Source organism: Haliotis cracherodii, unplaced genomic scaffold (genome assembly GCF_022045235.1).
Source record: "Haliotis cracherodii isolate W230 unplaced genomic scaffold, xgHalCrac1.p SCAF_40, whole genome shotgun sequence".
In the NCBI taxonomy this organism is placed as follows: domain Eukaryota; kingdom Metazoa; phylum Mollusca; class Gastropoda; order Lepetellida; family Haliotidae; genus Haliotis; species Haliotis cracherodii.
Window position 1 is genome coordinate 39,290 of NW_027266298.1, and position 19,002 is coordinate 58,291.

At 42.0% G+C, this 19,002-nt stretch overlaps 1 protein-coding gene across 6 annotated transcripts in view; it reads right to left on the bottom strand.

Moving 5' to 3' along the window:
• Nucleotides 1-14,490, bottom strand: part of LOC139441439 (fibronectin type 3 and ankyrin repeat domains protein 1-like) — a 28,375-nt gene extending 13,885 nt beyond the window's left edge. Inside the window, exons 1-3 of one of the 6 annotated variants that reach the window (XM_071222351.1) lie at nt 14,264-14,490; nt 2,004-2,054; nt 1,128-1,166 (exon numbers count right to left, since the gene is read on the bottom strand). In XM_071222351.1, coding sequence (XP_071078452.1) covers nt 1,128-1,166; nt 2,004-2,022 — 58 coding nt within the window. In that variant the 5' untranslated portion in view covers nt 2,023-2,054; nt 14,264-14,490. Of the gene's footprint in view, nt 1-1,127; nt 1,167-1,305; nt 1,344-2,003; nt 2,055-9,835; nt 9,880-10,294; nt 10,376-14,258 lie in introns of those variants that run through there. The other 5 variants (XM_071222352.1, XM_071222350.1, XM_071222354.1 and 2 more) reach the window with 5 other exon arrangements.
• Nucleotides 14,491-19,002: the final 4,512 nt, after the last annotated feature.

Genomic DNA, 19,002 nt, shown 5'->3' on the forward strand with positions numbered 1-19,002 from the left:
GGTCAGTTGATCCGAAATCATACTATATCTATCTCAAACGGCGAATCAAATAGCTGCCAACTTGCATCAGGCTGTTAGAGTGCAAGTCATGGGTCAGGTGATTAGAAATCGTCTACATGCAGCTCATCTCCATGCTCGACGGCTCGCCACGGAAGACAAGGACCTGTCCCTCTGCTACCAAGCGTAGAACTGAGTGCCTCAGAACGTTACGAGTTTTTGTAGGATTGGACCCAAAATTCGGCAATGGGGTCGCTATAGGATCCCATAGAGCGCTAATTGAGTGCCAGTGGATCTCTACATGTCGCGTAGAACGCTCTCGGATGGGAGTAGAGTGCATTAGATCGCAATGATAGAGAGCCACTGGATCGCATCCTGATTGCCTTGGATCGCAAAAGGACTTGGAACTGATCGTGCAAGATCGCGAAAATTTTGGGTTGTTTATGTCAAGGGTCTTCAAGTCGCTATCTGATCATAATCAGATCGTAACCCCAAGATAGCCGAAAAGTTAGGAAACCTATGGCGCTCCCTCAGAGCGCGAAGAGCACAGAAGAGCGTCGCCCAGCAGATTGGGGGTATTACACATCGTTATAGTGCTGACAGACGTCAATGGTGTACACACCGTCACATCATGGGTAATGATCGCTGGCCATGTGCCATGTTTTTCAGTGAGTCATGATTGGCTTTGAACTTCCTTGATAGGAAGTGAACATCAAAGTGAACGTAAGTCAATGTGAACCTGCGACCTGGCATCACTACGACTGACCCCATCCCAATACATATTGTGCAAGGAATGGCCACCAAACAATACTATCGGGACAACATACTGACACCCTTTGTTGTCAACGTTTTTTCTTTCAAAATTTTAAGTTGTTTCCGAGTATCCCCTACTTTTTTAAAGGGTCTTAGACCATCAGTCACGCATTTTGAATTATCGGGTATCAATTTCTTTTATTTATATATTATACATCATTGCCAATGAGGTTTTAATGAAACATCTTCCGTAGATAAATGAGACTGAATATTCTCCTGCGTCGACGGTGTATATTATACTGAACACAGTGTTAGTAAACATCCTTCCATCAAGGACAGGCCTGGGAAACGTAAAACGTGAAGTGAAAGTAGCTCACGTTTATTATCCGGGAAATATGCTTCGAAGGCACCATCTTCTACAACAAAAACAAAATGCACGTTATTCATTACATAAATGCGACACAACCCTTTCAATATTCATAAGAAATCTCGTCGACTATACGAGCCTGACTATTTCATGAGCATGCGTTTATGACTATCAAACAGTGACAATACCAGGTGCTCGCGAGAAGGTGACCGTATCCTCCTCCACCGGTGGCAGTCATCACAAACACATGCAAAGGCAAGTGAACTGTTCCCTTGAAAAAAAAACACGCATTGCATCAGACATAACTTTTGTCACAAATGCGTCAAGTTTGGAAATGTCCTAACATGTCTGCCATGAACGTTTTAACAGCTTTATTGTGGCCTTGAATGTTGTAAGCTTGATTAAACAACTTTAAGTGAAAGTCGTAGACGCTCTTTGAAATCTTGGTAGAAAGAGTGTTCCAGTGTACCTTAAAATGCTGGAGCTGGTATCTACTCTACTGTTTTAACATTGCCTCCTACCTGTACATATACTTGTCAACCATACTGTGTACATCATTTGCTTGATAACAGTGTTCGAACCTACACTCAAACGTCGCTCCTAATTGTGATACAGAAGTTGTTTATCAATAAATATTTTCTTACTTAGTATCACAACTTCTAGATGCCTCTCAAAGAAATGTTGGCGTAAGATGAAAACAACAAGCAGTAACATGACGTCAACGTTTTGTATATTGTAACAATATTTATGACCAGATAAAATGTAATTTAAAACTGAAATGTCTGGGAATATCTGACCAGTAATACACTGTGCTAAAACTAATGTAGTTCGACCAATACATTTGTCAACACTATACAAACGGACAAATTAAAAAAAAACTTTTAACCTTCTGTCGTTGATGCCATAATCCCTGATTTGCCTGTTTTTTTCTGCTTTCCTGAAAAAATATAAAACAAACAAAACAGCATGTATGATTAAATGCAGTATGTTTACACAAGTAATATAATTACATCCACACTTTTTGTTATTTGTTATTTGTTTAACGCTTCTCCGAAATGTAAGGTGGCTGACAAATTTACAATTTCTCCACAGTTAGTTATATTTCCTATTTACCGGGTGAGTGAGTTTCGCTTATATAAGTAATATACGGACTAGAAAGGCTGAAGTGACATAGATCTGAAGTGACTGTATAGGTTTGGTACCTGACGAACAAAAGGGAGCCAGAAAAAGCAGAACATCTTCAAGAGTTTCATAAAATGATTGTAGTATTTATACTTCCCCGTGTTTAAGTCAGGTCATGCAAATGAATAGGGTACGAATAGCGTACGAAAACTTTTTAAATAAGAATCGCAAACGAATATTTTTGGCCATAAATGCAAAATTAGCGGATCAAGAGGGGCACAAGGAAGAGGTTTCATGTGTTATAGAGTCAATGACAAATTTCCCGGAACCAAATGATCGCAACAAGGACATGCAAACCATCAGTCGGGAAAGATGTACGATTCGGAAAAACGCTTCCAGTGCAGGGTCAGGGAGCTGCACGTACTGCATGTCCAGCAGCACTATTGACAGTATTAAAGTGCAGGGCTTTTGATTGCATGGCATCTGCATCAAACGACCAGTGACAGTCAATCGAACCGATCAGCTGGTTTTCAATGTCGCACCCAGCACCATCACAAGGCATTAGGATCGGTTTCAACAGCATTGGTCAACACATGATCGGCCAAGGTCGGGACGACCAAGAGTAACCAGCCCCGCCCATGATCGCTACATCCGACTGTGCCACCTACGCGAAAGAAGAGCGGCAGGTTTACAGCAACACGTCCTGTTGGACGCGTCATGTTAAGTCGACATCATCGTCAACAATATCCGCACTGGTGTCGTCAACACAGGGTCTGGCCTCAACTGCGATTGAAAGATGTCTGGTTCAGCACGAATCAAGATTTCTCCTCCGTCGAGGGGATGGACGAGCACAGATCTACAGACGTCAGGTAGAACGTTATGCTGGAAACTGTGTATATGAAGTTGACAGGTTTGGTGGGGGTAGCGTTATGATATGGGCGGATATCTCTTATCATGGAAAAGACAGGTTTGATCCATATCCATGACAATATTACGGCTCAAAGATACATCAACGGAATTCTCCTGCCACACATCCTCCCAACTGCAGCCAACTGCAACAGTGTATTCTAGCATGTCACTCTACAGCAACACATTACACGGTTACACTGCCAATGTATATAACCTACATACCTTACGTAGGGGAGGTAACCCATGTCACACTAGCAACACACTACACTGTTACACTGCCACTGTATATAACCTACATACCTTACATAGGGGAGGTAACTCACGTCACAATAGCAACACACTACATGATTATACTGCCACTGTATATAACCTACATACCTTATGTAGGGGAGGTAATTCATGTCACACTAGCAACACACTATACGGTTACACTGCCACTGTATATAACCTACATACCTTATGTAGGGGAGGTAGCTCATGTCACACTAGCAACACACTACACGGTTACACTGCCACTGTATATATCCAATATACCTTACGTAGGGGAGGTACCACCTGTCACTCTACAGCAACACACTACACGGTTACACTGCCACTGTATATAACCTACATACCTTATGTAGGGGAGGTAGCTCATGTCACACTAGCAACACACTACACGGTTACACTGCCACTGTATATAACCAATATACCTTACGTAGGAGAGGTACCACATGTCACTCTACAGCAACACACTACACGGTTACACTGCCACTGTATATAACCTACATACCTTACGAAGGGAGGAACCTCCTGTCTCTCTACAGCAACACACTACACGGTTACACTGCCACTGTATATACCCTACATACCTTACGAAGGGAGGAACCTCCTGTCTCTCTACAGCAACACACTACATGGTTTCACTGCCACTGTATATACCCTACATACCTTACGAAGGGAGGAACCTCCTGTCACTCTACAGCAACACACTACATGGTTTCACTGCCACTGTATATAACCACTCGTTCTGGATGATAGCCAACCCCACGAGCACATGCCCGACACAACGAAACAAGCTGAAAACAAGAGGGACAAGCCAACTTCAACCCAAGACAATGTATCTAGCCATCCTAAGGAACATCATTATTTAAGATCTGTGCGGTTTGGTAATCAGTGGAGACTATCTTTCACAGGTGTTGCTAAATACAAGAACAGGAGACTCGTGATGTCATATGTGAGAGCAGATGAACCACTTGACATAGTGAAAGATCCTATCGTCGACTACGTCAAGAACGGGGTGTGACCATTACAAATATAATTCTCCTATGACACTGGGAAGGCTCGAACCCAACCTGTACCATCCGTATTGCAGTTCCTGTACAGTGTGCCAAGATAATATTGGACGACAACACATTCTGGCCCCAGAATGAGAACTGTAGAGAATGGGTTCCCCGTAACTCATGGTACTCTAATGATAAACAAGGTGAAAGTGAGTATTAACTGTGATGCCTCATCCTGCAACTCTAGCCATCAACGTATGTACACTGATGACCCTACTCAACCTAGCAACATGGAACATTCGTGGGATCAAACATGGAACGGCTGAGCTGTGCAATAAACTCGACATATGTGACGTCGTGCTTGTTACAGAGCACTGGCTAGACAGGGAAAACTGACAGTTACTGGAAACATTCCACCACAACTTTAATGTGTATGCGAAATCCATCTGTGATTCTAACCAGCATCAGCGAGGTTCTGGAGGTGTAGCCATGTTTGTTCGGAAAGGTGACTGGCGCAAAGTTACTCCTATTGACACCCACTACAGCCGCCACGTACTGTGCATTAAACTACACATCGGCACTAGCCATGTGTATGTACTTGGGACTAGATTGCCATCAACAAATGTCCTAAACAGTGTGTACTATGAAGAACTGTACTATGTTATGGAACTCTATGATATTCTCTCTCAAGAATATCCAACCTATCTTCTAGGAGACTTTAATACTGATATCAGTCATGATATCAATATGAAACCCAGGGCTAGGTGCCTATTACGACTGCTTAGCGAACGTCACCTTTATTCGGTGGTTTCACTTGATGAATACAGGTACACTTTCCATAGTAAATGTAACAAAGTAAAAACAGTAATTGACTACGTCTTTATAGATATTGATTCACTAAGCAGTGTTACTGGATATGCCATAGACACTAGCATTCCATATAACATCTCAGATCACCTACCAATACTGTTTGTATTCTTCTTCCTGTAAATATTGGGAATTATCATGGAGAGAACCTAAACTGGACTAAGGCCAGTGAAATTGACCTAATGCTATATCGATACGAAACGGAAAACTACTTCCGCGGCACTCAAATTAACAACGCTCACTTTGATAGCAATAATGCAGAATACATTGAATACTACTGTGACTTTATCACAGGTTCTCTACATGCTTCTGCCGCCGGTAGTATTCCACCCACACGCTTTAGAACCTATTTCAAACCTTACTGGAAGAAAGATGGTCTTAATAATCTACACAAAGAAATGCGAAAGTATCGCCGACAATGGGTTACTAATGGTAAAGTTAGAGACAAAAACGATGCTGCCTATGCAAAATATTAAGAAAGTAAACGTCTCTTCCGTAAGAAACATCGCCATGCAAAACACCAGTTATCTAAAGATAAATTTATTTAATGAAATATACGCGGCAGCAGAAGTAGATGTCAAAGACTTCTGCAAAACGACAAAACGCTACAAACGCTATAAAGGTAATACTGAAATGCTTGTCTAAGGCACTTGTTACAAGGGAAAGGATATTTGCAATCTGTTTGGACTGTATTTTCATACACTAGCTACTCCTTGCCCTGATGTTAAATGTGACTATGCACATGCTCAGAATGTTAAAGAGCGAGTTGCTAATATTGAAACAATAGAGGATATAGATAACGACACCAGATCTCCACTGCATTGTCCATTCACTAAAGATGAAATCCATTGTGCAGTAAAACGACTTAAAGTTCGAAAGTCGCCTGGTCCTGACGGTATTGTAAATGAGCATATAAAGCAGGCTGGTAGATCTCTGCTGTATCATATTGCATTACTATTCAATGCCATGATTAACTTTGAATACATTCCAAAATCATTTTCTATAGGTCAAATTCTTCCTATACACAAAGGTCATGGTAAACCAAAATATGACCCTGCCAATTGTAGAGGAATAAAACTTGTGCCTGTATTAAGCAAACTCTTTGAAATACTTCTTCTCAACAGAATAGAGTCGTGGGTAGATAATTACATAGAATTTCCCCATCCTTTGCAATTTGGATTTAGACGTCACTATGGTGCTGAAACGGCTGTACTTACGTTAACAGAAAATATTGCATATTACAATGAAAGGATGTCGCCTGTATACTGTGCATTCTTAGAAAACGAAAAAGCATTTGATCGGTTATGCCTTGATGGGTTATTTATTAAACTGTATGATATAGGAATAACGGGTAAACTATGGAGAATAAGGCTCTCTTAGAGCTCTATGAAATCATTTGTATGTTTTGAAGGATTTAAGTCGGATGCCTTCCCCGTGAATCAAGGAGTAGGTCAAGGTAGGGTAATGTCCGCCTGGCTTTTCACGCTATTTATCAATAACCTTCTATATGAACTTGAAAACTCAGATTCTGGCTTAATTCTGCCATGGGGTAAATGCCCTGGGATCCTTCTTGCTGACGACACTACTTTATTAAGTATCTCAATTACAGACCTGCAAAATCTTCTTGATGTCGTCCAAAACTATGCTCATATGTGGCAGCTAAAATATAATGTAAGCAAGAGTGCAGTTCTATACTTTGGATGCACAAACAATGAGGTTCAAACCACTAATGTATCAATTGGCGATATGCATGTTCCACAAACGAAATCTATTAAATATGCAGGTGTATATCTTAGTACAGATAAATCATCAGTTGAACGTACAAAATCTGCATGTGAAAAGTTACGTGTACACATCAACACTAACCATAATAATGGGTTGTACTTTGGTGGTACGTGCTGCACGTATCTTGGAGAGGGTAATCTTATCATGTGGCCTCTATGGATGCAGCGTATGGAGTAAACTTCCTCTTAAAAAGTATGAAATGCTTGAAGTTGTACAACGTCAATTTTGTAAAAAAGTTCAGGGACTACACAGGCGCACTCACAGTATTGTTGTATTGGATGCTATCGGCATCATGCCACTACAGTAGTACATAGATACATAGATACATAGCACTCTACTTCTTGGGAAAGCTATGCAATGCAAAGTATAACTGTGTTTTTAAAGTTATGTTTCTAGTTCGCCTGGGTCAATGTATGTGTACAGATAGTTTTACATGCAATGTATGGAGTAGAAAATCTCCGATATATAATATGCTACAACTTGTACAGAAGTATAACCTAAGTGATACACTTGTTAACTATGTCAATAATTGTCAATTTATTAAAAAGAAAGGCTGGTCCAAGGCCGTGAATGGTGCTATTAAATCTCATCGAGATGATGTATTTTATGTCCATCTTAATTCAAGAGTCAGTCTGTCAAGATATGTTAGAATAAGATCAAGTAATGATTACTATCTCTTGAAACTAGCCCTGGAGAAGTATGACCATTTAACTAATATTGCAAGGCTTGTATTCTATGGATCAGCTGAAATTGTCTCTAAGGAATGCTATTGTAAAACTGTTGCCAATGATATTGTAAAGCACGTGTTTATGTCCTGCCCGATCAATATTGATGACCGAAATTTACTTTTTATCACCATATGTGATATCCTGGATGTAATTTTTTTTGTTAAGATTTGGGAGAAAGATGATTATGCTGTTCTTGCGTTTTTACTTGGTGGATGTCCAATAGAATGTATTATGGAACTAGAAAGAGATGTGTGGGCATATGTTTATGCGCATGTGTGAATATACCCCCAATTCATGTTGAACATGTAACATAATCATATCTGTATATTGTAATCTCCATTCAATTAGAGGAAATAAAGAATATCTATCTATCCATACCTATGTAGGGTGCTTTCACACTACAGCAACTCACTACACTGTTACACTGTCATGGTATATAACCGACATACTTTATGTAGGGGAGGTAACTCCTGTCACTTCATAGAAAGACACTACACGGTTACACTGCCACGTTATATAACCTACATAACTGACGTAGGGGAGGTATCTCATGTCACTCTACAGCAAGACACCAATCTGTCACCCTGCCACTGTATAAAACCTACATACCTTACATAGGGGAGGTAACTGCTGTCACTCAACAGCAACACACTACACTGTTACACTGCCACTGTATATAACCTACATACCTTGCACGGGGGAGGTAACTGCTGTCACTCTACAGCAACACACAACACTGTTTCACTGCCACGTTATGTAACACATATACTTATATAGGGGAGGTAACTCATGTCACTCCATAGCAACACACTACACTGTTACACTGCCACTGTATATAACCTACATACCTTATGTGGGGGAGGTAACACTTGTCACTCTACAACAACAAACTACACTGATCCAATACCACTGTATATAACGTACATACCTTACTTACGGAGATGATTCATGTCAGTCTACAACAACACACTACACTGTTACACTGCCACTGTATATAACCTACATTACTTATGTATGGGAGGTAGCTCATATCAGTCTACAGCAACACACTACACTGTTACACTGCCACTGTATATGAGCTGCACACCTTATGTAGGGGAGGTAACTCATGTTAGTCTACAGCAAAACACCACACTGTCACACTGCCAAGGTATATAACCCACATACCTTATGAAGGGGAGTTATCTCATGTCACTCTACAGCAAAACACTACACTGTTACATGGCCACGGTATATTACCTCCATATCTTATGTAGTGGAGGAAACTCATGTCAGTCTACAGCAACACACGTCTTTGTTACACTGCCATGGTATAAAACCTCCATATCTTATGTAGTGGAAGAAACTCCTGTCAGTCCACAGCAACACACGACGCTGTTACACTGCCATGGTATATAACCTACACACCTGACGTAGGGGAGGTATCTCATGTCACTCTACAGCAACACAATACACTGTTTCACTGGTACTGTATGTAACCTCCATAACTTACATAGGAGAGGTAACTTCTGTCACTCTATCAACACACTACACTGTAACACTGCCATGGTATATAACCTACATACCTTATGTAGAGGAGGTAACTCATGTCAGTCTACAGCAAAACACCACTCTGTTACACTGCCACTGTATATAACCTACACACCTGACGTAGGGGAGGCAATCCATGTCACTCTACAGCAACACACCACATTATTCCACTGACACGTTATATAACCTACATACCTTATGTTTGGCAGGTAAATCATGTCACTCTACAGCAACACACCACACTGTCACACAGCCAAGGTATATAACCTACATATTGTATGTAGGGGAGTTATCTCATGTCACTCTACAGCAAAACACTACACTGTTACATGGCCACGGTATATTACCTCCATATCTTATGTAGTGGAGGAAACTCCTGTCAGTATACAGCAACACACGACTCTGTTACACTGCCATGGTATATAACCTACACACCTGACGTAGAGGAGGTAACTCATGTCAGTCTACAGCAACACCCCATATTGTCACAATGCCACGGTATATAACCTACATACCTTATGTAGGGGAGTTCTATCATGTCACTCTACAGCAACACACCACACTGTTACACTGACATTGTATATAACCTACGGTATCTCATGTCACTCTACAGCAACACAATACACTGTTTCACTGGGACCGTATGTAACCTCCATAACTTACATAGGAGAGGTAACTTCTGTCACTCTAGCAACACACTACACTGTTTCACTGCCATGGTATATAACCTACATACCTTATGTAGAGGAGGTAACTCATGTCACTCTACAGCAACACCCCATATTGTCACAATGCCACTGTATATAACCTACATACCTTATGTAGGGGAGTTCTATCATGTCACTCTACAGCAACACACCACACTGTTACACTGACATTGTATATAACCTACATAACCTACATAGGGGAGGTTACTGATGTCACTCTAACAACACACTACACTGTTACACTGCCACGTTCTATAACCTACGTACCTTATGTAGGGGAGTTCTGTCATGTCACTCAACAGCAACACACTGCACTGTTACACTGCCACGGTACATTGCCTCCATACCTTATGTAGGGGAGGTAACTCAAGTCAGTCTACACTGTTACACTGCCACGTCATATAACCTACATATCTTATGTGGGGGAGGTAACTCCTGGCACTCCACAGCAACACACCACACTGTTACACTGCCACGTTATATAACCTACATAGCTTATGTAGGGGAGGTAACTCATGTCAGTCTACAGCAAGGCACTACACTATTACACTGACACTGTATATTACCTCCGTGCCTTATGTAGGGGAGGTAACTCCTGCCACTCTACAGCAACACACCACACTGTTACACTGCCACTGTATATAACCTCCATATCTTATTTAGGGGAGGTTCCCTGATCAACATGTACCAATATCCTGGTTGTGAACAAGTTGGAAATTACATCGACACGTCTCCAGGTAACAACAGTGTGAAGTGTCTGATGGCAGACATTGAATTGCTTCAACTTTCAGTTCTGTTGATAGAGTTACAAAGAAAAGCTAGTTACAAAAGCTAGAAAAGGGTACACCATTCCTAAACTCAGCTTAGCTGACAAACCCGTCATATGAATTTGGTATGTTCAACTAACGCTGTAGAGAACAGTATGACTGTAGAAGTTCAACCTTTTCTTCTATTAATAGTTATATATCCACAACACAAATACGAGTCTTTCAACACAACAACAAAAAAATATTAATTTTCACGTAATGTAAGTATAAAAATGACTTCTTGTCATCAATGATTCATAGTGATTTCCATTCATATACTGTTCTTCATTGTCTTGTCTTTCCCTCCAACTGAATTTTATTCAGAAATAATCTCTGGCGTTGACGTGACAGACTAACAGTTTACATGTAAACACATATATAGTAATGGACAACAATAGACAGAGGAAGAGCCAATGATTTTGCCCTGGACATGCCACGTTTAGCTGTGATTACCGACACGACCCAGGCGATATTAGATTTATGAATGTCATAATAGGACTTGTTGTGTCAGACAATGGCTCAACTGACTGTTGTTACGATCGTGATTGTTCTGATTTCCCTAACGATATGTAACTCAACATTGTAGAAAAGTGAAGACGAGAGGTTATAATTCATAAACTGTATATACCTTGTCAAAACTGGGTGATGTTAAAGTCACTCTGTGAAACCTGACTGAAACAGGTGTAAAACTAATTATACGGTTTAATCGGTAATATCATTTTGCATATATTATATTGGTTCTATTCTTTACAGGAGCATTCATTCTCTTAGTATATTACAAACAAAGTCATAAATAATATATATGGACTGAAATGTGAACACAATATTTTGTATTGAGTGTTTGTGCAATACATTCTAATTTACATGGATAGAGAAGATAATCATAGTGGATCCTTGACCCCCTTTCTAAAGCATGTAATGTTGATGGATAACAACAGTTTGACTGATATGTTTCAACACAAATAACAATCTTATTGACTTCAGATTTAGGCTAATAAACGGTAATTATTACCTTGTTCAACCAACTCCTCTTCACACACACACACACACACACACACACACACACACACACACACACACACACACACACACACACACACACACACACACACACACACACATATATATAAATATATATATATACATATATATACACACATACACACAACACAAACAGACATACGCACATTTGCACACACCCCACACACACACTAACACATATATACAGACATACACACAAAACAAATAGACATACGCACATTGCACCCACATACACACACTCACACATATATACAGACATATACACACACATACACACACTCACACACATATATACACACATACACACTACACAAACAGACAGGCTCACAAACGCTAATTGTTACCTAGTTCCACCAACTCGTTCTTGTGTGTATGTGTGTATATTTGTGTGGAGGAGTTGGTGGAACTTCTCACACATTCACTTACAGTCACACGCACATTCACTCTTACAAAAAGAGGCACACACAGTCACACACACAGTCACACGCACATTTACTCATACACACAGAGGCACACACAGGCACACTCAAACAGCCACATGGACCGGCACGCTTACACGCAGACACACACAAACACCTATACTCCTTTTCACAAAAATAAAGTATGTAAAACGATGCTTATTTCACTACCTATAAACCGCCTCCGGAGAGCGGAAGGTCCGGGGTTCGATCTCCAGCCGCGTCATACCAAAAGACTCTAAAAGATGGTACTTGTTGTTACTCTGTCTGGCGCTCATCATTTAGGGGTTAAAGCAAGGACTGGTCGGCTCGGAGTCAGTATACTGTGTCTGAGTGGGGTATTCATGTTAAACTACGGCATGGTATCTCAGTGAGCTAGCACTATAACATCGGAATCAGTTCGGTCTAGTACAAGCAGCCATACACACACACACACGTGCATGCACGCCGCTATATAAGTGCAATAATCTTGGACGTTGAAATTAGACCGTATTTGGTTTTGGTTTGGAAAGCCAAGTAGACTTGTAACTCAATGGAAAAGGATGTCGCTGTGGGTGTGGTATCCTGGGTGTAAAGGATGTCGCAGTGGGTGTGGTATCCTGGGTGTAAAGGATGTCGCTGTGGGTGTGGTATCCTGGGTCCAAAGGGTGTCACTGTGGGTGTGGTATCCTGTGTGTAAAGGATGTCGCTGTGGGTGTGGTATCCTGGGTGTAAAGGATGTCGCAGTGGGTGTAGTATCCTGTGTGTAAAGGATGTCGCTGTGGGTGTGTTGTCCTGGGTGTAAAGGATGTCGCAGTGGGTGTGGTATCCTAGGTGTAAAGGATGTCGCTGTGGGTGTGGTATCCTGGGTGTAAAGGATGTCACAGTGGGTGTGGTATCCCAGGTGTAAAGGATGTCGCTGTGGGTGTGGTATCCTGGGTGTAAAGGATGTCGCAGTGGGTGTGGTTTCCTGGGTGTAAAGGATGTCACAGTTGGTGTGGTATCCTGGGTGTAAAGGATGTCACAGTGGGTGTGGTATCCCAGGTGTAAAGGATGTCGCTGTGGGTGTGGTATCCTGGGTGTAAAGGATGTCGCTGTGGGTGTAGTATCCTGGGTGTAAAGGATGTCGCTGTGGGTGTGGTATCCCAGGTGTAAAGGATGTCGCTGTGGGTGTGGTATCCTGGGTGTAAAGGATGTCGCAGTGGGTGTGGTTTCCTGGGTGTAAAGGATGTCACAGTTGGTGTGGTATCCTGGGTGTAAAGGATATCGTTGTGGGTGTGTTGTCCCGGGTGTAAAGGATGTCGCAGTGGGTGTGGTATCCTGGGTGTAAAGGATGTCGCTGTGGGTGTGGTATCCTGGGTGTAAAGGATGTCGCAGTGGGTGTGGTATCCTGGGTGTAAAGGATGTCGCAGTGGGTGTGGTATCCTGGGTGTACAGAGATGAACGTGTGTATTTGAATCTATCATCATACATGGTCTCACAAGGAATATCATCAGTGTATAATACACCAACAGTCTATATTCTTATAGATTTCTAAGTTGTTGTGATGTGTGCTACCAAATGTTCAATTTCTCATGTAACCATAATTGATTTTACTATTCTGGATCGAAGTACTGCAACTCTGAGGGGCATTCTGATTAGCTAACGTCGTTTGGATCATCGGTAATCGAGAAAAACACGAACCCCTTGAATACAGCCCCCACACAACAAGATCTTATTCGTCAATCTGAGTGTGACGAACGTTCGGGGATTCCCCTCGGAAATGAGGTCATTAGAGCGTCAGCTCAAACCGAAACTAGAACAAGTGATAGACTGGTTCCTCTCGACTGTTAGTACCTCACGTGAATTGTTGTCAAACGGTCAAACAAAGATGGAAGGTTCCTATGTAACAGCATTCCATAATCTTACAAATTATTCTTGAAGTATGGAATTAACATGACAACATACACTACCTGACTTGCGCGTATCAGATTTCTCCTCCCAGTCTTCTATATCCGGGTGGTTCGCCCAAACCGCCTCACACACACAGGTACAGTGTACACAGACCGCCTCACACACACAGGTCCAGTGCACACAACCTGAGTAAAACTCTGGCTGACGTATGCCCTGTCCCACTACAGCAACACGCTGCTGAGGATTGAAAGAAGTGAGACCGGTGTGTATCTAGAGAGACAGTGGCACGGAGAGCTGGTCCCCCACTGCACACTGAACAGCTTCCGGGTACGACGCTCAATATACATTCGTCACCGCTTGGCCCTCTCCGTAACAATGTGCACGTGTATTTGTGTGGTGTGTATGTGTGTATATATGTGTATGTGTGAGTTTGTGTGGGTGTGTGGGTGTGTTTTGGGGGTGGGTGGGGTGGGGGAGGGAGGAGGGTGCCTGTGTGTGGGGGGTGGGGTGTGTTTGTAGAGGAGATCCCAATATCAACCCGGGACCCCCATATCAACCAGAGATCCCCATATCAGCCTGAGATCCCCATATCAACCAGAGATCCCCATATCAATCCGAGATTCCCATATCAACCCGAGACCCCCATATCAAACCGAGATCCCCATATCAACCCGACATCCCCGTATCAGCTTAATACAAACAGCCTGATACAGATGAATCAACCCAAGAATCCCATATAAACCCAATACAACCACATCAGTCCAAGACCCCCATATCAGCCAGAGACCCAAATATCAGCCCAAGACCCAAATATCAACCCGATACACCCATATCACCCCGACCCCCAAATCAACCTGATACATCCATATGAGCCAGATACAAACAACCCGTGACCACCACATTATAACGAAACTGAATCAACTACAGTCAAACGCTGTTGTCTCAAACTCTCCAATGTGTGAATACAATATGTGTGTTTTGTGTATTCGTGTGTGTGTGTGTGTGTGTGTGTGTGTGTGTGTGTGTGTGTGTGTGTGTGTGTGTGTGTGTGTGTGTGTAGTTGTAGTAGTGTATGTGTGTGTGTGTGTGTAGTTGTAGTAGTGTATGTGTGTGTGTTTTAGTAGCTTTGTTTTCAAACAGAATATTTTTATAAGAGGCCATGATGCCATGTTCGCGGTAAATGGAAGTCTGATCGCGGCTAACCTGTTGCGGCCTTTTCACTCCAGCCTTTATAAACAGGATACTCGGTTGGGTATCGGAAACCATTGGAGAGATGTCACTGGCAGTGTCGCCTGTCATGTAAGGGACTCTTTCAACATTTTCAGTTTCAAGTGTCAACAGAAATCCCCTGGTCGGATAAGAAGCGAATCTCACGACCTGATTGTAAGATCGTTGTAGTTTTGGTCCACTGACATCATGACTTGGCGAATCCACACGGACATACTATCACTGTGTCGTCAGTGAGAAGACTATCACTGTTTTGTAGGACAGAAAGAGACATAAATTATTTGAACGTAGACTGATGTGTCCTTTAAGATGAATTAAATTACACTCGCCAGTGGTTGTTACAAAGGGTCAAATATCATACATCCAATTGCCATGATGTCCATATGTACAATTACTGTGATTGCCAAAAATTCCAAATCGGCGGTATGCATTGACAATGCTTCTGAGGTACCACAAAAGATTCGTCAGCGAATTTGAGGCTGGAAGTTTTATTATCTGGGCCGAGAAACCTACGATCGTCGAAGCCTCGGATCTGTGCCCAAGTCTGGCTCTAGCGGCATACGTTTGATCCACGACTGCAGCTGACCTGCTGGAGAAAGTGTCATTGCCTAAGTGAGTACCAATCATGTGACTTATGATAGTATTGACAAAGCTGTAGAACTGCTCCCTAGAGACGGATATATGGCAAAGATTGACCTTAGAAATGCCTACAACAGTGTGCTCCTCCATCCAGACTGTTATGATGCTCACGGCTTAAAGTTCGGTTGGGCATAACGTATATGGTAGATATTAGGCTACTTTTCAGAGCAGCTAAAAGCCCAGAAATATTTCAAAGACTTAGCTCTAGTATAACCCGTTTGCTGAATCGTAGGGGGCTTGGCTCTGATCATAGCTGCAACTAAATCTGAGTGTGAAATAGCTGCACAGTGCCTAACAAAACTCATTGCAAGTCTTGGGTTTATGATAAACTATGATAAGTACGTGCCCACGTTGTGGTTAGGGAAATTGGACAGCAAATCGCTACATGAATCAACGTCTTCACCCTCACCTTCTTCCGATCATTGACCAACAGGGGGAGCTGTTTCAACGGGACAACGCTCCACCGCACCCAGCTCGTGTCACGGTAGAATACCTTCATAATGCCAACATCAACGTCATGCCCCGGCCGTCGAGATCTCCAGATCTCAACCAAATCGAACACCTCTGGGATGAACGCGATATTTGCACTTATCCAGTCAGTGCCGAGGAGATGCAGAGCTGAGATTTCTGCCAGGGGAGATCACACGGGAAACTGAGTTCAGCGTAACCTTGTGGCCTTATGTGACATGACAATGAAAAGATTTCAATGCCTTTGTACAACGACAACATGTGAATATCGCACTCAAAAATTATAATTTGTATCTATGATATTAAAATAAATATATCGACTTTATTAGGTACAATAAATTTCCTAAAAAATCTACCTTTCACCGAAGTGGTAGACGTCTGAGACCTGCATCACTTTTTCTTTCCTCCCACATTAACTGGAATTTGTTAAAAACGGCGTTCAACCCAACTCACTCCCTCCCTCACTCACTATTATTATCTGTCTGTTTATATATGTTTATGGATAGGACGTTATAAGTTGGACAACTTTTGTCTAATTCATTTGACCTTTTATGACCAAAAACAACATTTGATATTCGGATCTCACTAATGCTATCACCATGCTTGCAAAGGGGCACAACTCCGCAATGCCTTACATGCCATTGTCACTGGGCTGTCATGTGCACTTGAACTATACACTGTTGGGTCTTTTCTACTTATTCACTTACACTCTTCACCAATTATTCCGACACAAATGTCCATCCTGAAACCATGTGCTTTAAGATTTATTATTCATCATATGCAGTGATGCAATCGGGTTGAAACCATATTGTTTAAGGTTAATGTTTGTTTGTTTGTTGATTAACCTCAGTGTCCCGTGTGACAAACCAGCAATTGACATCATGAGCATCCATCGACGCAGTTGGGATACGATGACATGCATCATCCAAGTAAGCGGACTTGACCACCTGATACCATTAATTGTCTATCACGACAAGAATAGTCGCCGCTTACGACAAACATGGGTTGCAGAAGACCTTTTCTAACACAGATTGTCACGTGTAAGATTTAGTATTAATCCGAAGAAACGGGGATACAATCGTGTTGAAACCATATATTTTAAGATTTGTCATCAATCACACGCAGTATACTTTAATTGTTTGATAGGCATTACTTAGAAGTTGACATATGACAAAGTAGACACAATTTATGGATAACAACTTTTTAATAATTGTAAAGTCGAAGTTTCGGTACAGATCCCTATACAGTTGTCAAGCACGAGTGAATGTGTGAGTGAGTTGCGTTTAACGCCGCTTTTAACAGTATTTCATTTATATCACGGTGTATCAGCTTTATGTGGGAGGAAAGCCCGAAGTGATGCTGGTCTCGGACGTTTACCACGTTGATGCAGCCCACGAGCACGGGTATGGTGCTGATAAACCTAAAAACATAATCGGGGCAAAGCGGTACTCGAACCCACAATCATAGGTTTCTGGCGTGTCCAAGGGACGCAACTCTGCTAAACTAATCGCGGCGCCTCAGACGACTGGGCCACCCATTCCCCCACGAGTGAATGATGAACATGGTACAGAATATGTTTAGTAGGTGGAGGATTAACAGGGGAGGATCAACAGTAACAGCAATTGCATACATGACTGGGATTAACATGAGCAGCCCTCCCATTCGTAGAAAAAGCCTCCCACATCATCAGCCGCCTCCTCAAACAGCAAGCCCATATTGACACCTACTCTATCAATTCCACCTCCCTCAAGACCCTACAGAGAGCAACGGCAGAAACAACCATTGTTATTAATACAATGAGTGGAGCTGTGGACAATCCTACATAGGCGAAACATCCCGCCCCACCAACACCAGAATTAAAGACCACATAACCTAAACCATCAAATCAGGCAGTAGATCAGCCATCTCGAACCATATCAGCATCTGCCCCACTCACATCAACTAGGAAAACGTCCAAATCGTCTTCAACAACCTCCATGACTTCACTAAATGAAAACTAACAGAAGCAGTCCACATTCGCCGCCAAAAGCGGTTAATCAACAGAGATCAAGGCTATTTCATCCCATCTGCCTACTATGAACTCATCAAGCCATAAGCACCACATCTTATCCTGTTTAATTGGCTTCCTATCTTATTGGCATCCACCTCCTGTGTTCTCTGTCCATCCTTCTGTTGTAATTACTTAACCTACTCATGTTAATCCGAGCTTGACAACGGTATAAGGATCTATACCGAAATGTCGCCTCTCCAGTAATTAAACAAGTTGTTATCCATAAATTGTGTCTACTTTGTCATACACTTAAAGTTGTATCATTTACCACGTGCCGTGATACAAAGGTCCTGACAAATACAGCAATTATTGATTGAGGTCCACTGTGTTCCAACCTGATATTCCCGTATTCGCCTGGATAGGGGTGTATGTCTTGGTGGTATAATATGTTGTCTGTGTTACTGCAGTGGAGAC